General features: G+C 41.7%; 1 protein-coding gene across 10 annotated transcripts in view; it reads right to left on the reverse strand.

Moving 5' to 3' along the window:
- The window catches only part of SRPK2 (SRSF protein kinase 2), a gene marked incomplete at its 5' end in the record, with an annotated part of 239643 nt that overhangs the window by 5162 nt on the left and 212442 nt on the right, over positions 1-22039 (reverse strand). For 5 of the 10 annotated variants that reach the window (XM_081286031.1, XM_081286032.1, XM_081286028.1 and 2 more), the window contains 4 exons: positions 10158-10250; positions 10899-10968; positions 15578-15685; positions 15796-15896. In XM_081286031.1, the coding sequence (XP_081142157.1) occupies positions 10158-10250; positions 10899-10968; positions 15578-15685; positions 15796-15896 (372 nt within the window). Of the gene's footprint in view, positions 1-9677; positions 9771-10157; positions 10251-10898; positions 10969-11012; positions 11673-15577; positions 15686-15795; positions 15897-22039 lie in introns of those variants that run through there. The other 5 variants (XM_081286029.1, XM_081286037.1, XM_081286033.1 and 2 more) reach the window with 3 other exon arrangements.

Below are 22039 nucleotides of genomic sequence, written 5' to 3' on the forward strand. Positions count from 1 at the left end.
TGTCTAAATTTGACCAGCCACACACAGCTAGTGGCTATTGGAATGGGCAACACAGCTTTAGAGACTAAACCAAATAGTTCATTTGTTATAAAATCTGAGTCCAAGGACATCTCTTCATAAACTTTAACCTATAATTGTCAAAATGTGCTAGGAGTAATAGAAAAAGTGCTACTCAAAAAAGCTGGGTTGCAAACGACTCTGACTGATCTAACAGATGACTAACAAGCTAGTAAATGGTCTTTTTCGTAATATATAAAAAAAAAAAAAGTTATTTTTAAATCAAACTGCCAAAAGGTCAGGGTAAATTGCATTATGAATAACTCATTTTCTTTGTTCAAAAATTTCACAGGACACCCCACCCCTGCCCATATAGAGGCCTCCTGGGTGCCCCTCAGAGTGGGCCCCTGAGCAGCTCCTGCAGACAGAGGAAGTACCGCACCGTGCCGTGCCCACGCCCCAGAGCCAGCCACAGGGCCTGCAGCCACACAGCCAGGTCTCAGTGGGGCAGACAGAGGGATTCAAGCACCCAGCACCTCATGTAAGGGCTGAGTCTTCTCTTTCCTTTCACCTGCTGTAATCTAACCTACAAGGTAAATTCTTCTCATGTATCCACAGAGTCACTACTACGCTCATGAAACTCTTCTCAGGAGGCCTGGGCTGTTTTGTTTTATCCACTTATTCAACTCAATTTAGAAACACCCTCCCCCCTTTAAAAGCATAACAAAAATAAAAGAACATTACAAAAAACAAAAGCAGAAATCACCTAAATCCTACCTCCCAGTAGCTCTTCCTTTTGGCTGCACTCTCTTTTGGACCGGTTTGTCTACTGATTTGTGATCATGTTAGACACAGAATTTGGTATAAGGAAACTTTCAAGAGGGTTTCTTATTGAAGAGGGTGAGGTGACAAATAATATTCTGGTTCCAACGTGAGCCCTGGGATTGATTTAAGCATTGCTTCTAAACTGGAGGTCAGGTCTATGTTTAATGAGGAAGACCTGTAATTTCAGTGGTGGAAGGGGTTGCTTGTGAAGGAAACAGTCTCAGAAAAAAGTCTGAGGAATCACTAAAGGTTTTTATCCCTCTAACCCAGAAAATCCAGTTCTCGGAATCCAACTTAAGAAGATAAAACCCTAGCATACCTTTTGCCCCCAAATATGCTCCACAAAATTGTAAAGTCATAAATGCTCAATAATGGGAGAATGGTGGTTTAAAAAACACCAAGGTACATCCACTTGAAAAATAACACAGGGGGAAATCATATGGGACAATGTAGGTAGTAACAGAACATGCTCAAAACTATGTTCTGCAGATAATCACAAGACTGATTTTTAAATACCCAGGAACATGGAAAGCAAATGCACCAAAATGTCAGTTTTCTTAGTTGTCAGGTTGTTTCCCTGAATCTTCCTATTTTCAGTAATGTGACTAGCTTAGAGTGACTATTGATCCCATCAGAAAATACTAAAGAAAACTAAGACAGCTCACACATGATATGCAAAAACAAGTTTTCTGGAAGGGGAGAACTTTCTTGGAACACATACTCCACAAGTTTGTAGGTGAATACAAATGCTGAGAAACATTCTGCTCAGAATAGGAAAAGAACCTGCTTTTGAGGGTGCCAGTTTCTAAACTAAAATCCTTCAATGGATATCAAACTAAGCATAATCATCTCTGTGTATCTACAGGGACTGGTTGCAGAACACCTCCCCAACACAAACACCACTGAGAAGAAAAAGTATTTGCATTAACCAATATATATTACACATTCTCCAGTATACTGTAAATCATCTCTAGAATACACCTAATACAATGTAAATGTTCTATTGCAGTTGTTATATTGCTTAGTGGATAATAACAAGAACAAAGGTCTATATGTGTTGAGTAGAGACACAGCTATTCTAAAATATATTTCTGAAGTGTGGTTGGTTGAAATATAATATGGAATCCATGGATACAAAGGATCGACTATACAATCTTCCATGAAAAGATAAGTTGTATCTCTACAGATTCCTTAACAACTGCACAGTACACAATATCTGTGCTAGGAACACAGGCTATGAAAAAGTATTTAATCACATAACTAGCCATACTAAAAACTGATGTATATTTTCAAAGCAGCTAAGCATGGTGGTGCACACCTGTAATCCCAGCAACTTGAGTAGCTAAGGCAGAAGGATTACAAGTTTGAGGCCAGTCTCAGCAACTTAGTGAGACGCTTTCTCAAAATAAAAAACAAAAGTGTGGGAGAGGTAGATCAGCAAAGCACCCCTTGCTTCAATCTCCTGTCCCCCCCCCAAAAAAAAATAAATATGCTAAGAGCAGCCTAAAATAGCTAACATACTTTTGGCTAGGTAATCTCATATAATAAACTGTATATAAAAACATGACTTAAAACAGCAAAGTATGCAATACTCAAAAAAAAAAAAATCCTAAACTCCTACAAGCACTGAATATACAGGATTACTAACCTAAGAGAACACAGGACTGTTTCTAAAATTAAAAAACATGGATAATATAGATGCCTTATGAGTATATGTACAAATCATTATGTTTGATATAATACGAAGAAATGCTATCTATCAGTCATGGATGAGGTTCCTATTTTCTCCCAACTGTCCAATCAGCTCCCTAGCAAATTAAAGAATTTTTACCTTGGGCTGGAGTTTTTGCTCAGGGGTGGAGCGCTTGCCTACCAAATGTGAGGCACTGGATTCTATCCTCAGCACCACATAAAAGTAAATTAGTAAAAGTATAATAAAAATTTAGAAAAAGAACTTCTACCTTATTTTTTTCTTAAGAATATATACAAAGATGTCACTGAAACAAATCTGGAGATAATTAGATGCTTAATTGTGATGACTTTTACTTTTTAAATCCAGGTTTCTAGTTTTTTTTTTTTCCTCCTTTTTTGTGGTACCAAGGATTAAATATAGGTATACCTATGATTAAACACATGTATGGTAGGCAAGCACTTTGTCACTACGTTATGCACTCAGCCTTTGCTTCTTAAAATACTGAGCATCAGCTGGGCACAGAGGAACAAACCTGTAATCCCAGAAATTCAGGAGGCTGAGGCAGAAGGATCACAAGTTTGAGGCCAGCCCCAGCAACTTAGCAAGAACCTGTCTCAAAATAAAAAGGGCTTGGAATGTGGCTCAGTGATTAAGCACCCTGGGGTTCAATCCCTGGGACCAAAAAAATTTTTAAGGCAGGGGTATGTTGCTCAGTGGTAAAACATACCTGGGGGTTCAATCCCTAGTGCTGGAAAATAATACTCAGCATCATAACCTTTCCTGTGACTATAAGTTATCAGCTCAATACCCACTCTTCCATATACACATGCACATAAGAGCTCCATAAGCCAGGTGGCACCGACTGCCATCAGGTGCTATAATTTAGAGCCCCTCGGGCTTCTGAATTTGCTGAGAAATGTCTTAACAGAGCCAAAAAAAAAAAAAAAAAAAAAAAACCACAGTAAGCAGCAGGGTTCCTTCTCTAACAGAGGCTTTGAGACAGCAACTGTATTTGCCAGTGCCAGATTACTTACATCTCTCTTGAATGTTAAATGAGCTATCAAGGAAAATGTTACTTTGTCCATAAAATTATAATATTCCAAAATTAAACAGATGCATGAAGTTTCATACCACATGGGAGGAGTAAAAAGGCAAATCCATGACACTATATGTCAGTGAATATTGGTAATTATAAAATGATTATGCTAAATTTCAGTATTCTATACATAGAAAGGAAATTTACCAATATATAGTGATACGAAGCAAGAAACAAAATTTAAGAAATCTGAACAAATTCCTTCATAGGTATACAAAACACAAATAGTTGAGTTCAAAAAATCCTCATGTCACATAGAAAAAATTAACTAAAAATGGATCAGACACCTAACTATAAAACTAGAACATTTTTAGAAAAGAAAAGTAAATCTTCATGGCCTTCAAGTAGGTAATGATTTCTTAAGTAAGCTATCTACAGCACAAGTAAAAAGATAAAGCAAAAGTATATAAACTAATCATCAAAATGAAGACCTCTGTACTTCATTCACTGGAGTAGACAAAGGGGAATGAAGAGAAGGGACAGGAGATAGGAAAGACAGTAGAATTAATCAGACATAACTTTACTATGTTCATATATGAATACACGACCCGTGTAACTCCACATCATATTCAACCACAACAATGGGAACCTAATTAGAATTAAGTTATACTCTATGTATGTATCTACTGTCATGTATATCTAAAAAGAACAAATAAAAAAATTTTTAAAAACCTTTGTACTTCAACCATCACACATGTGCATTCAAGGGAAATGAAAACATATGTCCAAACAAAAACTTGAAAATTAATAATATCAGCATTATTCACAATAGCCAAAATGGAGAAACAAAACAAATGTCTATCCAGTGGTGGGTGGATAAACAAAAGGTGCTACATTCCTATGGAGTTCATGCTACCACATGGCTAAGCCTCCAAAGATATTATGCTAAGTGAAAAAAGCAAGATACAAAAGACCACATAGTATGTGGTTCTAATTCTATGACATATGCAGAGCAGGCAAATCTGAAGGCTGAGGGTGGAGAGACTAGAGTGACTAAATGGGATGAATTATAGGTTGAGCATCCTTAATCCAAAAATCTGAAACTTATTTTCTACCATAAGTGGAAAATTCTACATCTGCCCACATATGATAAATTGTGGTCAAAACACGTGTATGCTAAAATTACTGCATTAAAACTACCTTCAAGGGCTGGGGTTGTGGCTCAGTAGTAGAGCACATGCCTACCATGTGTGAGGCACTGCGTTTGATTCTCAGGACCGCATATAGATTTGCTATATGTTCTCTATCAGCATTCTGCCTCCAGGGCACAGAATTGTGGACATGGCATCCCTGTCTTTCATCACAATTCCAGTCAAGGGGGCCTTTATCATGCATTCTCCGCACAGGTCCTGGTGTGAGCAAGGGTAAGTAGTTATGCCAGGACAGCAGGCTTTACGCTAGCACTAGCCCAGGCAAAGTGGAACATATGCTCACTCTGTTTCTATCCAAAACAAAGAATGCATACAGGTTAAGGTGCTTACATTTAATCAACAAATATTTACTGAACCTACTCTGTTGCAGGCATTAAATTTGGCTAGAGATCCAGCTGTACACCAGAGCAAGCTCCTGCATCTTAGTTCTCAGAGAGCTTATCTTCTAATGTCTTTTCTTTCTTTTCTCTCTTTTTTTTTTTTTTTTTTGTTGGTACCAGGGATTGAACTCAGGGGCACTCAACCACTGAGCCACATCCCTAGCCCTGTTTTGTATTTTATTTAGAGACAGGGTCTCACTAAGTTGCTTAGTGTCTCGCAGTTGCTGAGGTTGGCTGTGAACTTGCAATCCTCCTGTCTAATCCTCACGAGCTGCTGGGATTGCAGGCGTGCGCCATCGCCCCCGGCATTCTTTTTCTTCTTTTTAATTTTTTGCTAAGGTCTTTTTACAGCCAAGGAAAAAAATGCTTTTCTAAACTTAGAATGATGTTTTTAAGATGAAATTGTAGTGAAAAGGAGTTTGTACATGAAATGAAAACTTTAAGACAATAACTAGTGTAAGGAAACTTTTTTCTTAGCTATTTCTATAGTCAAGCTCACACTGAAAACAAAGAATCCTAAAATGAGCCTTCTAGAGCCCAAAAGGCCTCAAGAGAGGTCATGTCTGTCTTTTGCAGGGTTTCCAAAGGCAACAAAGTCCTCACAGGATATCCACACAATCATGAATTGCTCTAATGCACACCCTTGGCATCTATCTATGGAAGCTATAAAAGTGAGATGATGTGAAAATCTTTTAGAGCAATTGACAATGTCTGTCTAGCCTGTGTGGGTAACACCCATACGGAGCTCTGATCCTCACAGCTAATAATAAGAGAATCTGTTACTTTTTAGGTAATTCTGGAAATAAACTAAAACAAACTGGTGCTGGGGATATAGCTCAGTGGCATTGGCCTAGCATGCCCAAGGCCGGGGTTTCAATTTCCAGAACCAACATAAATTAAACAAATAAAAGGAAAACATTCCAAACAAGTTTTAGCTCAAATATTAAATAGAACATACTACTTTCTTCCCACTCTGCACTTCTCTTTTTTTAAAAAAAATTTTGGAGGGAAGGGTACCAGGGATTGAACCTAGGGATGCTTAACCACAAAGCCACATCCCTGTACCTTTTTGTTTTTTATTTTGAGACAGGATCTAAGTTGCTTAGGGCCTCGATAAGTTGCTGAGGCTTGTCTAAAACTTGTAATCCTCCTGCCTCGGCCTCCTAAATTGCTGAGATTATACCACCTAAACTGTTCCATTCTCAACACCCTAATGTTTACTAAAATAGTATCTATTAATGGGTCAGAAGAATATTGCCCAGAGAGGGCTGCACTTACCTGCACTGACTTTCCAAAACTGTCACTTAGGGGCTGAGACACTTCTAGGGACCACCTACTTCTTGGAGACAGAACAGGAACAAAATCTACAGAGCTGCTGATTTCTAATGGGCCACACCTCAACACCCTCATTTCTTAACCATCTTTGGTGACCAATGTTTACACCTAAAGGAATCAGCAGTACCATAATAGGAAGATAGCATTAATTATGTTTCCTGTTCAAAAATCCAGTTCAATTTTTAATTTCCTGGCTAAGGAAGAGTACTATTACTTCTTTGGAGTCTTTAAATTTTGCTTTTGTCTTTTATCAGTTCTAACACAATAGTTATTTTTTAGAAAACATTTTAAATGGATATATATTCAGGTCCCATTATTTCCAAAATATATATTCACACACTACTTGCCAAAACATGTCTTTCAATAAACCATTTCCTTAATCCTCAGGGATGTGGTGAAATCTATTTCCATGATAACTCCTCATTTATCATAATATTATTCCTGTGACTTCAAAAATCTAAATTCCTTCTCATTACACAGCCATTATAAACAAACAATTATCAGGAAAGAACATAAGCCCCAAATCCAGTCATTTCAGGGATTTCTGGCCTACAGAGAAATTCTCCCTTACATCCAAAGGTAGGAAAACTCACTCTGATTACCAGTCAACAGCAAGTCCAAATGTTTTTGGACTGTCATCAAAGGATGACAAATCCATTTTAACTCTGCAGGTAACCTTGACACAAACTGCTCAAAAAGAACCAAAGCATACAAGTCCAAAAGCACATGTGACAATGATGGTAACCTATAACTACACATTCACAAGGAGGCACAGGAACAAGGGTGCTAATGGAAAGTCCAATGTGAACGCTGCCTTCCATACATGAAGGGCCACAGACAGGCAGATCTCTTTGAAACCTACAACCCACCAGATCTCCATTTACCAGGTATCACTCTGAAGAGGGCTCCTGCCAAATGGTGTGATTGTTGCTGCTGGTTCTGTGCTGGCATTCAGCAGGTCTGACCCTTGGAACTCATAGCTCCAGGCCAGGGCAGAATTTAACAGTATGAAAGCCTAAGAGCAGCCACCTGATGAGCAATTCCATGACCATCAGCTACAAGGAGAGACCCTTTAATTCATGAGACTTCATTCTCTCATCATTTATGTCCCTTTCTATTGTCCCTCTTTCCCTCCTATACACAGTATGTGGTTCCTACACTGTCCCCTGACAACAAACAAGTCAATCCCTGTTGCTTGCAAAAGAATAATCCCTGCATGCCTTCACTATCAATCCACACCAGTGCCAGATGCCTGTGGTGGTCAAGGTGGCTTCTAAGACCTGGTGCTAAAACCCACGCATCCGCCTGTTGGGAGGAACAGGTGCTAAGTCTAGTGTCCTGTCTCCTCCTTCTTCTCTGGAGACTTATCAGGGCTGTAACACTCTCTAATACTGCAGCAGACCAGGATGATGTGTTGTAAGCCACTCTCTCATGCAGCTCCCATCTGACCAGAGAGAGAGACCATTGAGAAATCTAGTCAGCCACACTGTCTGGGGGCAGGCCAAATCCCACCAGCCTTGCAAACATTCTGAATTGTGGAAGGAGGAGTCTGCCTTCAGTAAAATAAACACAATTCCCCAAGTCACACTGAATCCCAGGCCACAGTAACCCAGAGCTTTTCCTAGGTTCAATCATTTTGAAAATTGCATTCACTTTCTAAGTACTACTGCTAATCAATAACAGCTACTGGCTGTGCCATGTGTCACACAGGCATCCTTTTACACCTTCTTGCAACAACACTGTAACATGAAACAATCCACCATTGAAAGATGAGGAAACCTAAGATCAAAAGAGTCCATGACATGCCCCAGTCTCACAATCTGTCACTGAACAGTTTAATAGCAAAGCTACTTTATCTGCATCAGGGAGGGGAACTTTTTACTCAGTAAGAATTTTCTTCATAGAAAAATAAAAAGTCAAGCTGGTTCCTCAAATTTGGCTAAAAAAGAAAAGGTAAGTATCTGAGAATTTCAGAAATTTCTAGAACCTCCACGTTCTACTCAATCAACTTTAAAAGTTCTTTTATTAAGCCGAGCAAGGTGACATACGCCTGATATCTCAGTGGCTCGAAAGGCTTAGGCAAGAGAATTGTGAGTTTAAAGCTTCAAAAACAGTCTCAGTAATTCAGTGAGGCCCTAAGCAACTCAGTAAGACCCTGCCTCTAAATAAAATATAAAAAGGGCTAGAAGCCAGGCATGGTGGTGCAAACCTGTAATCCCAGCGGCTCAGAGGGCTCAGGCAGGAGGATCACAAGTTCAAAACCTCAATGAGACCCTATCTCTAAATAAAATATAAAATAGGGCTCAGGATGTGGCTTAGGGGTTAAGTGCCCCTGGGTTCAATTCCCAGTACTCTCAACCCCCCTCCTCCAAAAAATCTTTATTAAAGAATATTACAACCAAAAACAAATTGAAGACACAAAAAGAAGACATAAGAGCACTGATTATGTCCATCACAAAATGATATAGCACTTGGGAGGGGTTTAAAAAAAAAATTCCCCGGGCTGGGGTTCTAGCTCAATAGCAGAGGCTTGTCTGGAATGCATCACACCCTGAGTTCAATCCCCAGTACCAAAATGAAACAAAATTCCCAGGGCAGAGGGGGTTTATAGTATTTTATAAAACTGATCACTAACTGCAGAATACAAAGGGCAAAAAAGAACTGTTTCAGAGTCACACCAAGGGAAGGTCAGCAAGAACTACAACATTAAAACAAATCATCTATAAGGTAGCATGCCATAACACTTGAGGAAAATGAGATTTTATATACATGGGATTTCTGGACCCCTCTGTAAACAACTCAGATCAACAAAGCACACACAGACATTCACTGAGTCCAGACTCTAGGCTGCCTCTGTTGCAGTAAAGAGTGTCTATGAAAAAAGGAAATGGAAAGATAAGTCTGGTTGTTTCCTAAAAATCATTAAAATCCTTTTTATAAATATCTGAATACACAGTTTTGGTGCCTGTGGTAGGAGAGGTAAGAAGTGGAGCAGAGAAAGGATTTTAGGAAGGTTGTTTTCTTACAAAATCCTTATTCCACAGAATCAGATGGTTCAGATTATTTCTTGAGAACTTTCTTCAGCAGAATTCCCCAGCTGTAAAAGTCCAGGTCTTTCTCCATTGCCCAAACATGAACGCACAATTTCTCCTCTTAGGAGAAGATTATGCTGGAAATTAGTGTTGCATAAATACCGTTACCTTTTCTGGTGAAAAACTCCTTGGAATATTTCCCCAACATAGCGTATTTTCGAGGGACTTTCCCCAGCAGTTCAATGATCAATGCTATGTGATCTGCATTGGGAAACATTGCCAGCAAAACAGAAACACACGACAGTTTAATCAGTACACTGCATGCAGACACTACCACCGCCCGCGCAGACAGAAACAGAGCGCGACCTGAATGATCAAAAGCATAGGCTTTCCCCATGCAGCTGGATTCAGGACCCAGAACTAGAGGGCACCCAACTGTCCCGGGCCCCAAGGAGGGGCCAGTACACAGGGCGACCGCAGCACAGGCCAAACACGGTCTTCCCATTGACTTTTAAATCAGCACAGGAATTCTGTTGGGTTGCATTTGGAATTTAGAAGAAATGCCTTTGTCACCATAACACTGCAATCAGCAGCTGCTATTCCGTTTCTGTCTGCATCGTGGCGCTTTTCAAAAAGAAGAGGTACTACCTCTGCGATTGAAGAATTCCCGAGAATATTTTCCAGATAGAGCAAAGTGCCTTGGGATACTGCCTAGCAGCTCTATGATGTGGGCTATGTGGTCTATGGAGGAGAGAAAAAAAGGATATGGGAATGGGAGGGGCAAGGGGAAGGATGGGATAAAAGAAGAGGGAAAAAAGCGAAAATTAGTAAAAAATCAGAAATAGACTCAAATCAACAATGTCTGCAGCACATCCATGCAGAGGCTCGTGGGACTAGCAGGCCTCAGGCACCCTCCGGAGTGTCCATAGTGACTGATGCCAGCTCACCCCAGGCCACCCCAGCACTGCAAGCAAGTAAGCATGGAGATGGTCAGGCTTACAGATGGAATTCAAGCCAGAATTCCCTGGTTTTCAACTCAAGCGCTCAAACAGGACAGTAAGATGGGCAGCAGATCAGTGGACAAAAGGATTCCGGAGAGGCTCTGCGATTGTTCAGTCTGCCCTCTCCCACCAACAAGGTGCCTGCACTGAGGAAGGCCAGGAGCAGAGCATCCTGAGGCCCGAGGGCTCTGCAGAGTGCTGCCTGTGCCAGGCAGGCACTGCCCATTCACTGAAACTGAGGGACTGTAAACCCAAAGAAAAGCATCTGAATTTGGTGTTTGAAAACCAAAACATGGCTCTATTTTAGTAAAAACACAATACTTTCTAGAAGTTCAGGACAGGTAGATGAGGTAGACCCAGACTGAGGTCTTCAGAAGGCAACACTCACCTTCATCTCTGGAATAGTCTTCTCCAGAATGTGGTTCGAACAAATAATCTCCTGTTGCCAGCTCAAATGCCTAGGACACAACAGACGACATGCTGAGCACTTCAGAGACTGGCCCCGACACCAGCAGCTCTAAGTTCTCTCCTTACAGAAGAGACCTACATTTTATTAGGATCTCGATCAAACAAAAGAACCTCCTAAAACTATTCAAATCTCTGTTTCTTTCTTCCAGAAAGTTCAAAGAAACTTCAGGAACATTTTTACAGCTCTTCCAATGGAAGATTTAAAAGCCATGAATTCTCTTCGTTGTAGGAAGCAGAAACAAACTTATGAGTCAGCAGCACCTGTGTGCAGGCCCAGTGGCAGCATGCCACAAATTCTGTAAATGGCAGAAAGAGGGCTCAACCCAGGATTCAATCAGGCTAGTCCAAGGCCTTTCCTCACCATCAGGCTAACCTGTGGTCCCTATACAGCAGATGTTGCTGCTTTCTTTAGGCAAAGACCTTTACACATGAGTAATTAATGATTATCTGCCAGCATCTTGTCATCATTTCCTTCATCTCTGATTCAAGGTAAAGAAAACCTAGAACCAAGAAAAACCTTCCTCTGTTCCTGGAACCAAATGAAGCATATCACCTTACAAGCCCTGCTGAGGTTATGCAGGAGAGCTGCTCCCCAGGTTGCCACCTGCTACCCCTCAGCATGTCAGTGTGTGGAGCAGGTCATTTGTTTCCATTTTCCTTGATCAAAGAAAAAACTCAGGATCATGGGTTTAATCTGGTAACAATATACAAAGACAGCAACTGCTATTACTCTGCTGACCAAATACCATGTTTTTAAATTCAAGAATACATTAAATCCCCTTTCAAATATCTCCCATACTTATTGCCACTCTGAAAGAGCTCCCCTCTTCACTGGTGCCTGGGGATCAATGGCCACGCCCTCCTCAAGGAGGCCCTCCAGTCTCCTGCTGAGACCCCAACATAGCCAGGTGTGCAGGACATTAGCCAACCAATGACCAGAGTAGACGGCCCCTCAAAGGAGGGCTCATCTACCTGGGTAAGGGTCCATCATAACAGCTCTGTCCTTAAGAGTGGGCAAAATAAGCATGGGACTATATCCCACCCTCCCAACACACACCTTTTATTTTTTAATTATTAAAAGAATAAAAGACCTATGCATCAGTTGCAGGAGAGAAACAGGGTTGAAAAGACTGTTGCCATTTACCCTGTGATGAGCACCAGTTCATAACTCAGGATCCCTGCCTTCAACGAGATCTGGGTCTGAGCAGCACACAGTCATGTCAGTCTCAGGAAAGGGAGAGCCAACCATCTCAGTAGTTGCAGATGGACTAAGGTATGAAAGGGTCCATGGAGGTCCCCACCCAGGGCCTCTCTTCTCCACTAATAAGAATAACAGCAGGGCCAATCCCCAATCAGGAAAGGAACACCTCCCTTTTGTCTCCAATTTCGAGTGGAACATATAGATCACATAAGGCCCAAACAGTCTCTGTAGCCTGCCAAACAATTAATTCAATACTTTATAAGCCAGGAGGAAGACGGGAACTCCCTAATTGGAGGAGGGCCTGAGAAGCTGCCTGGATGGCAGCTCCAGCAGGACTCTGGCTCTGCTTTTACCCCTCCATAATCTTGGGTTTACTCTTGATTTAAGATGACAGTGCTCCAGTAATGATGTCTAGTTCTGATTCTCTGGACGTTGACTATGTTTTTGAAACAAATTCAATAAGCACAACAGGATAAACATACATTACAATAAAACATCAGCCTTTGTGATTCACAAAAGCCTTTCATGTTGGCAACTATGAAAATATGAAACAGTACTACTTCCAACTCACTAAGCTACTCCCAATATAAACCATATTATTATCATTTTTACTTCTTAACACGTGGGAACTTTGGATTCTTCCTTCTGTCTTGGCCTCGTCTTCTCAGAGGGCTTTCTTCAGAATAGCCTCTCATCTCATGACTTCCTGTGTCAAAGTGACAGTTCTGAATAAGAAGCTCACCTCTTTGTTCCATGATGTGCCCGGTGCTGAGGAAACTTGAGGTTTTCAGAGTCGCCTTTCTTTATTGCATGGCATTGACCAAGACTCACCATAGAGCCCACAAAAGTTACCTACTCAGGACTATGACCCACAAGTGCAGAAAACAGCACCTCTGCCCAAACCAAATTTTTAGGTCATACACTACACAATTAAATCTGGAAGGGCCCTGAAGTTCAAGGAAAGGAAAATAAATCCAGCAACTGACATTCCAGCTAGCCTGCCTCATTTGATTATGCTTCTCCAGTTTCGAGCCCAAAACTCTCTTCCCTGACAACAGCATGGGCACCAGCCACTATCTGCCAGCTCTTAGTTCTGATGGAGCTCCTGCCATAGTTGATACTATTTATAGAACTGGAAGGACTATAGGCTTTACCACCAAGAATAAACTGTGGTAATGCTTAGTATTATGAGGTCAAATTTCATATGCTGCAGCAGTATTTCTAAGCTTCAGAGAAAGTGTAGAGGTGAGGAAACACTGCCTCCTCTGTCAGGTCACATTCTCTAGGAAAAACAAAAGGATCTCTCAGCTGCATCCCTCAGGCAGTGAATGAAGGCTTGGCCCCAGAAAAACTATCCTCTGACAACCACCTGGTGAGAAAGAACCCCTGGAAGCAGCCCTAGCAGCACTGTGGGAGCCACATGCAGTCCCTGGGAAGGAAGCAGGTGAGAGGAGACACAGCCTGTTTTGGGTTAGGATCCTGTGATTTGTTTACTACATGTGAACACAGTTCACACAGTGGACAGGGGTATGGTGTGCAGAGACAAATTTGAACAGGATGCAAGTCAAACAAACTGGCATAAGATTGCCCACCATTATCCCTGTATCTGGGATTTTTGTCCTATTTTTCTGGTTATATCACAAAACTTTAATATCCCAAATTAGAAGCATAGGACTTCAGAGTTGAAAGTGTTCTCAGAGCCTAATTCAGGGCAGCCTTGATACATGGCCTTCTGTTGCTAGGGACAAGTGCAGCTTGGTTCGCCACCTCCTGAAATGGGTCATTGCTTCCCTGCAGCCCAACTGTTCCAAGCACTCCCTTCCCGCTGACCTGGACTGCCTCCTGCAGCTTCTAGCCTCCACCTTGTTCTGCCTTCCAGTCACACAGAGCGGGCAAAGGCCTCTCCACACAGCAGGCTCTAAATTCAAAGCAACCACCACATGACTGCCAGTTCTTTCAACCATTCCGGTCCAAAATTTACTAAGACAGGACTTGGGTTTTTGAAACTCACTAAAAACTAAAATTTTTAGTTACATTAAAATTATTATTTGGTATTATCTATCAGAGCAACAAGGAAATAGAAATGCATGGTGTTTTAGAGGTATCTTGCCATATATGTGGCCTCAGATGATCCCAACTTGAAAGACACAAAGTAAGTACTTTTTCTCATTCTCTGGTCCTATCTGCTTAACACACTGCTTTTACTTGGCATTAGTGGGCATAAAATATAGTAAACACAAAAGAATTATTAAATTAACCTCAAATAACTGAAAATTAAATCAGAGAAGAATTTGGATAAAAAATAATGAGACAAGACAAGCATGACATTCCATACATCCCACCTTTTCAGCAGAGAAATGACAAAATAAAACCCACTGGAAGATGCTGAACTAAAACTGGCTCATGGATGAAGGTCATTGGTGCAAATGACCCCCCCCAAAAAAAAAAAACACACACACACACAAAAAAAAAAAAAATACACTGGTGGAGCTTGAAGGTTTAGACCCAACTAATGTCATGACACTAAGTGAAAAGAATGACCTCCAGTGCCCCAGGAAAGCATCACCATATTCTCCAAGGCAAAAGACCTGGACCAAGGGAGTATATGCCACTACTGCTGTCTCAGAAGTGACTGTACTCCCCAGAGCAATAAGCCAGAAAAGTCAGAACAGTCTCTAGACTTTGCTCTATGAAGAAAGACATTATGCACTAGTATATGAAGAGATCCCTTCCCTTGCCAGCAGGGGCATAAAAGCAGCTGCTGACATATTCCATCCCTGCACCTGGCAGGGCTCCAACCTTCCAGCCCCAAGCACCCCTACCCTGAGGGATGCCTATTCTCACCACCTCCCCATCCATCATGAGCGAAGTGGGAGCTCTGCACAACACTGAAAGCCCCGTGTCACCCCAAATGAGTATGATATTTGGGGCGATGGACTGCACAGGACCTGAAGAAGAGACCATCTCTTATAGAACAGAACAAAAATCTTAGACACATCTGAGGATCTGAGGAGATTTTGGGGGGCAGGGTAGTAACTAGGGATTAAACTCAGGTGCTTCAGCACTAAGCGACATTCCCTAGTCCTTTTTATTTTGAGATAGGGTTCACTAAATTGTTTAGGACCTTGCTAAACTGGGGAAGCTGGCCTTAAACTTGCAATCGTCCTGCCCTAGGCTCCTGAGTTACTCGGATTACAGTGTGTGCTACCACACCCAGGTAAACGTCTTCCAATTCTTAAGACACCCACGGCAGCAATCTCCTAGCTCTCATCCATCCCATGGTTGACAATTTTCACTTTTAGAAAAACTGAGATCTGTGCCCCATGGAGACTGCCCCATCAAAAGCAGTAAAGGGAAAAATTAATTTACAAGAAGAAAATGGCAAAGGCTATCCTTACCATGCATGCTGTACTCCAAATGTCTGCAGGTGTACTGTAGCCGGCTCCTATTAAAACCTCTATGGATCTATACTGACGTGTTTGGATGTCCTCTGTGAAGTGTTTATGCTGGAAAGGAACAGATGCATTACCACAGAGGAACAGAGACAGAAAAAGGAAAAATAAAAAGTGTCTTCTCAGAATCATGACCAAAATATTTTAGAAAGAAAACTACTTACCACCCAACAAGCATTTCCCAGGTCAGCAATTTTTACTCTAATTTTATCTGCATTCCGTGGATCCAGGGGGTTCACCAACAAGTCAGCCGCCCGAGTTTTTGCTGGCATGGGCAAACAGTAGCAAGGTTAGTGACTGGGACAAGGGGTTTGCATGTGTGAACACAGTGTTGGCCAGACAGACCACCTCCTGTTTTAGAAGGACAAGGAGATGGTGATCATTTAGGTGGACTAAAGAGAATTAAAAATTTTTGTTTCCATCTCTGGAAAATATTACACAAAGGCGATTAAACTTAGCTACACAGAGGACCCCCAAGGATACTTCTTTATCCCTAATTCCTTTGTCTCAGCCCTAGAACATGCTGGCCTTGCTCCATTCCCTGCCTGTTTTTCTGTGGCTGCTTCTCATCTGATCAGAGGCTATTGCCTCATGGGCCATATCTAACTCATTGGTACATTACCACAAGGAACATAAAGGTAAACAGAATATTGCCATGGCAGTCAGTCACTTCCTACTGACACACTGTTCATCAGACATGGAATGACTACCAGGCCCCTGGTACCTCTACCTTAACACCCACAGCGTCTCCTACAGTTCCTGCTGCCTGGGCTGAACACACATAGGACTAGATTGGTAGTTAATTAACAATATAGATTAAAAGGAGGAACTACTTTATTCTGGTTTAATTATGGACAAGGAAGACTCCAAAACAGATATCTCCTGATATGGCCTGGGCCATAAAGGCAACACATGAACCTGTCACACACTTAGGTCACTCTCAACTCCAGGGTGATGCTGAGGTTTCCTTCACATCAGGCACAAGGCCAGTGGTTCTGGGGCCAAAACAGTTTCTCAGATCATTCCAAACCATGCCTATATGTCAAGCACCATCAACCAAGGGGCAGGTGACATAGAAAAAGAACTTGGTGAGGCCCAGAGAGAAAACCTTGAAGTAAGTCGGCATCTTCATCATCAAATCTCAAACTGCCCTATAAGCTCAGATTTCTGGTAAGAATAAAATGTAACTGGGGCTTTCACTTATTATAAAATAATTTTGAAATAGTATCTAAAGTCTGCTCAAAGCAGGGCATTTAACACCCACCCCAGAGTGTCTTTTTGCTCACTCACAAGGTAGGCACTGCTAACATAAACTACATCAGTTTTTGGTTACACTGAACTATGGAACCTTGGTGCTTAAGGAGGTTCAATTCCTTGACAAATACCAGAGAAAGAGAAGAAGGCCAGCTTTGCTAATAGTGAGCAGGGTAGACTATAGCAAGGTCCCCAGGATTCACAGCATCCACAGGACTCCCAAGGAGGGTTCCACATGATGCTGAGAGAATTCTGGCCAGTGTTTGAGCTCTCAAGACCTATTCTCAGCTCTTGGATCAACCCAGGCCAGTCAGGCACAGAGGTTCTCCTGGTGCATATAACCTACTCCTGCAACCCCTCCCCCTCCCTTTTTTTGGTTACAGGGATTGAACCCAGGGGCACTCAACGACTAAGCCATATCCCCAGCCCTATTTTTTGTTATTTTATTTAGAGACAGGGTCTCACTGAGTTGCTTAGTGCCTTGCCATTGCTGAGGCTGGCTTTGAACTCACAATCCTCCTGCCTCAGCCTCCACAGCTGCTGGGATTACAGGTGTGCACCACTGCACCCAGCTCTGCACCCCACTTTATAAGGAAGCTATCCATGATGGAGCATACCAAAGACCAAGTAGGAAGTGAGGAAAAGAAACACAGGAACTCAGAAAATGATGAGAAAGCAAGCAGCAGAGACCCACAAGGGAAGGCAAAATGTAAAAGGGGTAAGAAGAGTGATAAACATAAAATGCTGACCCAACAGATAAATGGACAACACTAGAAACTACCAGATGAATCCCTCCTATCATCTAATCAAGGAGAATCAACAGGAATTTTTAAAGTTTGCAGAAATGGATTCAAATTTAGTTTTCAACACCTACAAGTTTTAAAACTGGCATATGTCAAACTCTTTGTGACTCAGTTTTCAGGAAAAGAGGAAATGGAAGAGATCACTTCCTCCCAAAGACAAAAATGCAGGAGAGCATTAGGCTGAATGTACAGATCCTGAAGCTTCATTCTGCTGTAACCAGCTGAGCCATCCTCTTGGGTCAGTGAAAGAAGAATGAGCAGGCAGGTGTGTGGAGCCCAAGAGTGAGCTCCCTTTTCTAAACAACTTCCAAACATTAAGACCCAAGGTTTACTGAGGGAAGAGGATGCAGCTTCGTTTGACATTCTGTGACTTCCCAGAATATTTGATTTCTTTTCTCCATAAGAACAGGTAATTGAGCTGGCTTTTATTTGAGGGTGCTCAAATGGAAGGAGGCAACTTGTAATCTGCCACCCACTCCTAGTTCTTGTTTTTAAAGATACTTCCCGGGAGCTGCACAATTCAGATACGCTAGAGAAATACACTTTGAAGATACCATCGCCACATCTCTAAATACCATTTCTTTATACTTACTATTCCTCCTTTATGTTCACTAAACAAAATCTCTTTGGGTACATGCTAGTATTCTCCAGGTTCAGGTTTGTAAATAGTTATTCAGCTCACAGTAAGAGTTGAATGTGAGCTAAATGATACTTGGTAATTTATCGAAAAAATTTAATTGTGTTAAGAACACAACAGGAGATTCTGTTTGTGTTTCTCATTTCCTCTCTCAGTGTGACAGCTCCTGTGTCAAGGTACCTGAATGCAACACTCCAAAAGGCCTCATAAATAATACAGGGACGCTCACACTTGCTGCATAATCATTACAATTTTGTGTTGCAAGCAATCAGATCACCCCCTCTGATTAAGTGGCCACTGTGACAACCTGTCAGAGCTCTTCCTTTTCAATGATAATGCTAAACCAAATGACAAACTGAAAAGCTACAATTGCTCTCTGCTTCCACCAAATAGAGAATAAGGGAGAAGATTTCACTTCAGGAAGGGCTGGGTCCTTTAGGTCACCTTCTGATAAGTCAATCTCTGGGTAACACTGGTAAGTCTATCCAATAACCTAGCAAGAAGGTAGTTAGCAGTGCCTCAGCTGCCATCACACCTGGGCAAGGCACCGTGTGGGCAGATACTCCCTCTTCATATTTTAGAACATTCTACAAGGGAGACATAAATATCCTCTCTATATGGAGATGGGTCAGAACAGGAAGCAGTAGAACTAGGAGACTTACTGAAACACCTAACCCATTTACTCAAAAAATGGTTACCAAGCCCCTTCTGTGTGCCAGGTGCCATCTTGGCTCTAGGGTCACAGCATGAAGAAGACACACCCCAAATTAGAAAATTCACATACTACCTAAAATGTAGACAATAAAGTAAGTAATTCACACAGCATGTCAGATAACTACATATGCTATTAATCAAAGAGAAGGAGGATAATGTTTAGCAGAGGTCATTCCTGGGAAGGTGATATTCAAGAAGAGGACTGAACTGAAGGAAGAAGTTCTAGGCAGAAGACAGTGGAAATGCAAAGGCCAGAAGCAGAAAGAAGTTCACAGTTCTGAGATACTTTAGGAAGAAGCCAGCAGGAGTGGTGCAAAGCACGTGACGTCAGACCACTGCAGGGGACATCAACTTCCAAAGGTACCTCAGGGTATGGCTCTATGTGGGAAACGCATGCTAGGTCATTTTGGATGTGGAGAAAAGATAAGGACATATACTTTTAAAAGGTGTCTGTGGACTAGATAAGAATGGCCTGGGGAACAAGAGGTGGAGGCTGTCCAGCAGCAGTCTAGACAAAAGCTGACAGTGACTAGAACACGTGTAAGGACTCCATGTAGACCCTACATGCACAAACAATGACGCCCCCACCCCCATGGCCTTTGTACTTCAGACAACATGAGCCAAGATCTATGTTGTAGTTCTGGCAGCTAATAACCTAAGAGGAACCCTTCCCCCTTTCACAACCTTGAATGGCTGTCAAGTTACTCTGGAAAAATATCATATCCTTTAGCCTGGTATTTATGTTCTTTAAACATCTCAATCTGGCCCCCAACCTTTCTTACACTACTTCCTCATGTACATGTACTGTGCTCTAATGGGAAGGATCTGTGCAAATTCTCAACAAAGCCTGCTTCTTTTGCCTCTTGTTCATATAGTAACTGGTTCCCAACTGTAAGCCCCTAGACCATTGGGAAACAAAACACCCCCTCCATGGGGAGGCTATCAAATGACGAAGCAGGAAACCAAAATGGAGTGCCTCTACACGATGACTGCATCAGGAGATCCTGCCTGGAACCTCCCCTGAATTTAACAACACTGAAAAGTTCTGCTTGTAAGAAGAAAGGGACAATGAAAAAAAGACCACCAATTTTTATCTGACAGAGCTTCTAGGGATGGTAGTGTGTTGGAGAGAATAAAATTTTTATTGCAAAAGGAAAAAGTAAAGAATAAAATATAACTAGAAAGCACTCATTTTTTCATTTATTAAAGTATTTACCTTAGCATTCAGGTGCTAAGGATACAAAGGTAGAAACATACCATGCTCTCAAAGAGTTTACATTCCATTGAAGAGAAGATAATTCAAATGAGCAATGACCATACAATTAAGTAAAGTACAATCAGTAGGACAAGAAGAAAGATTGCAGAGGCCTGCTAGGGAATAGAGAAGCAACCACCCAGGAGGATTTTGTCATATTTTGGATCATGGAAACTAAAAAAAGAAAATTTTAGAACTACTGAGGAAATCAAGTATATAATGAATAATAGATATTATAAAATCACTCATATTCTTACTATGATAATGGTATTATTATTATGACAAAGATGTCCTTTCATCTCTCAGGAGATAAATACTGAAGTTTGTTTGGTTTTCTTTTTTATTTTGGGTGGTGCTGAGGACTGAACCCATGCCAGGCAAGCACTGTACCAACTGAGCTATATCCCCAGCCCGATACTTAAGTATTTAGAAGAATCCTAATATCTACAACACAGTTTTTATTTACATATATGTAAATATACCTACTGTGGCAAAATGTTAAGTATGAATTTATATTGAAGGTATACAATTGTTATTGTACTATTCTTTCAAAATACATTTTTTTTAAAATACAGAGATGTGCTAGGTATGGTGTATACACATGTAATCTGAGCAACTCAGGAGGCTGAGGCAGGAGGATCTCAAGTTTGAGGCCAGCTTCAGCAATTTGGCAACACCCTGTCTCAAAAAAAAAAAAAAAAAAAAAATGAAAAGGGCTGGGGATAGAGCCCAGTGGTAAAGCATCCCAGAGTTCAATCCTCAGTACCAGAAAGAGGGAGGGGGGAGGCGGGGAGGAAGGGAGGGAGGAGTAGGTGTTCTAGTAATTCCTGCAACTCAGAGGATGGGGCTGGTTACTCATGGATCATACAACCCACTAAAACACTCTAGCAATGACTTAAAGACAGGTGGGGATGGCAACAAGAAAGAACAAAAAGCCAGATCAAAAGGTAGCCTCTGTGATAGTATCCATGCTCTTTAGGGCCAAGGCAAGGAGGACCCCCATTTAAGGAGGTATGACTGGTAGGACAAAGTGACCTACTGGGTATGAGAGAAAAAACGGGGAATGTCAAGGACCATCAAGGGAATACAGGAGGTTTAGCCAATTGAGAGAGCAAACTGTGCTCTGGTTTCTACATGTCTGAAGTCCCCTTGTGACATAGAGATCAAGCTGTCTTGAACACTGTTGAATAAGTGGCTCTCCAGCATAGGAAAGTAGAGGAAGAGATTCTTATGCCAGAAGTCCCTGGATCCTGCACTTGCTTCGTCACTCCCTCAGGTCTCTAACCAAAGGTTATCCTGTCAGGGAGGTGTGATCTCTCTCAGTAAGATCTAGAGCAGCCCTCCACACCACTGCCTAATTTACCCACAGCAGTTCACAACACTAACTGGTTTTCACTGGTTACCTACCCCCATGGTAATCCAAGAAGAAAGGCAGGTACATCCTTGGTTTTGTTGACCACTATCCTCAGTACCCACAACAGGGACTAACTAACATACTGCTGGGACTCAACAGTTGAGTGAATAAACAGGGATTTGGTCAGCAACACCACATTGACAGCAGCTGTAATCATGGATTACATGGTTACATGGACAGGCTTGGGTCAATTAGGGACAGACTGGAGTGTCAGTAAAATGGGCTGAGAATAGAGATCAGGGTAACGCCCATGCTTAAGATTGCTGAAAAAGATTAGGGAACTACCCTAGGAAATAGCAGGACAAAGTGCAGCCCACAAAGCAGGAAGAGG

This window comes from Spermophilus citellus (assembly GCF_964194105.1).
Source record: "Spermophilus citellus genome assembly, chromosome: 3".
NCBI lineage: Eukaryota > Metazoa > Chordata > Mammalia > Rodentia > Sciuridae > Spermophilus > Spermophilus citellus.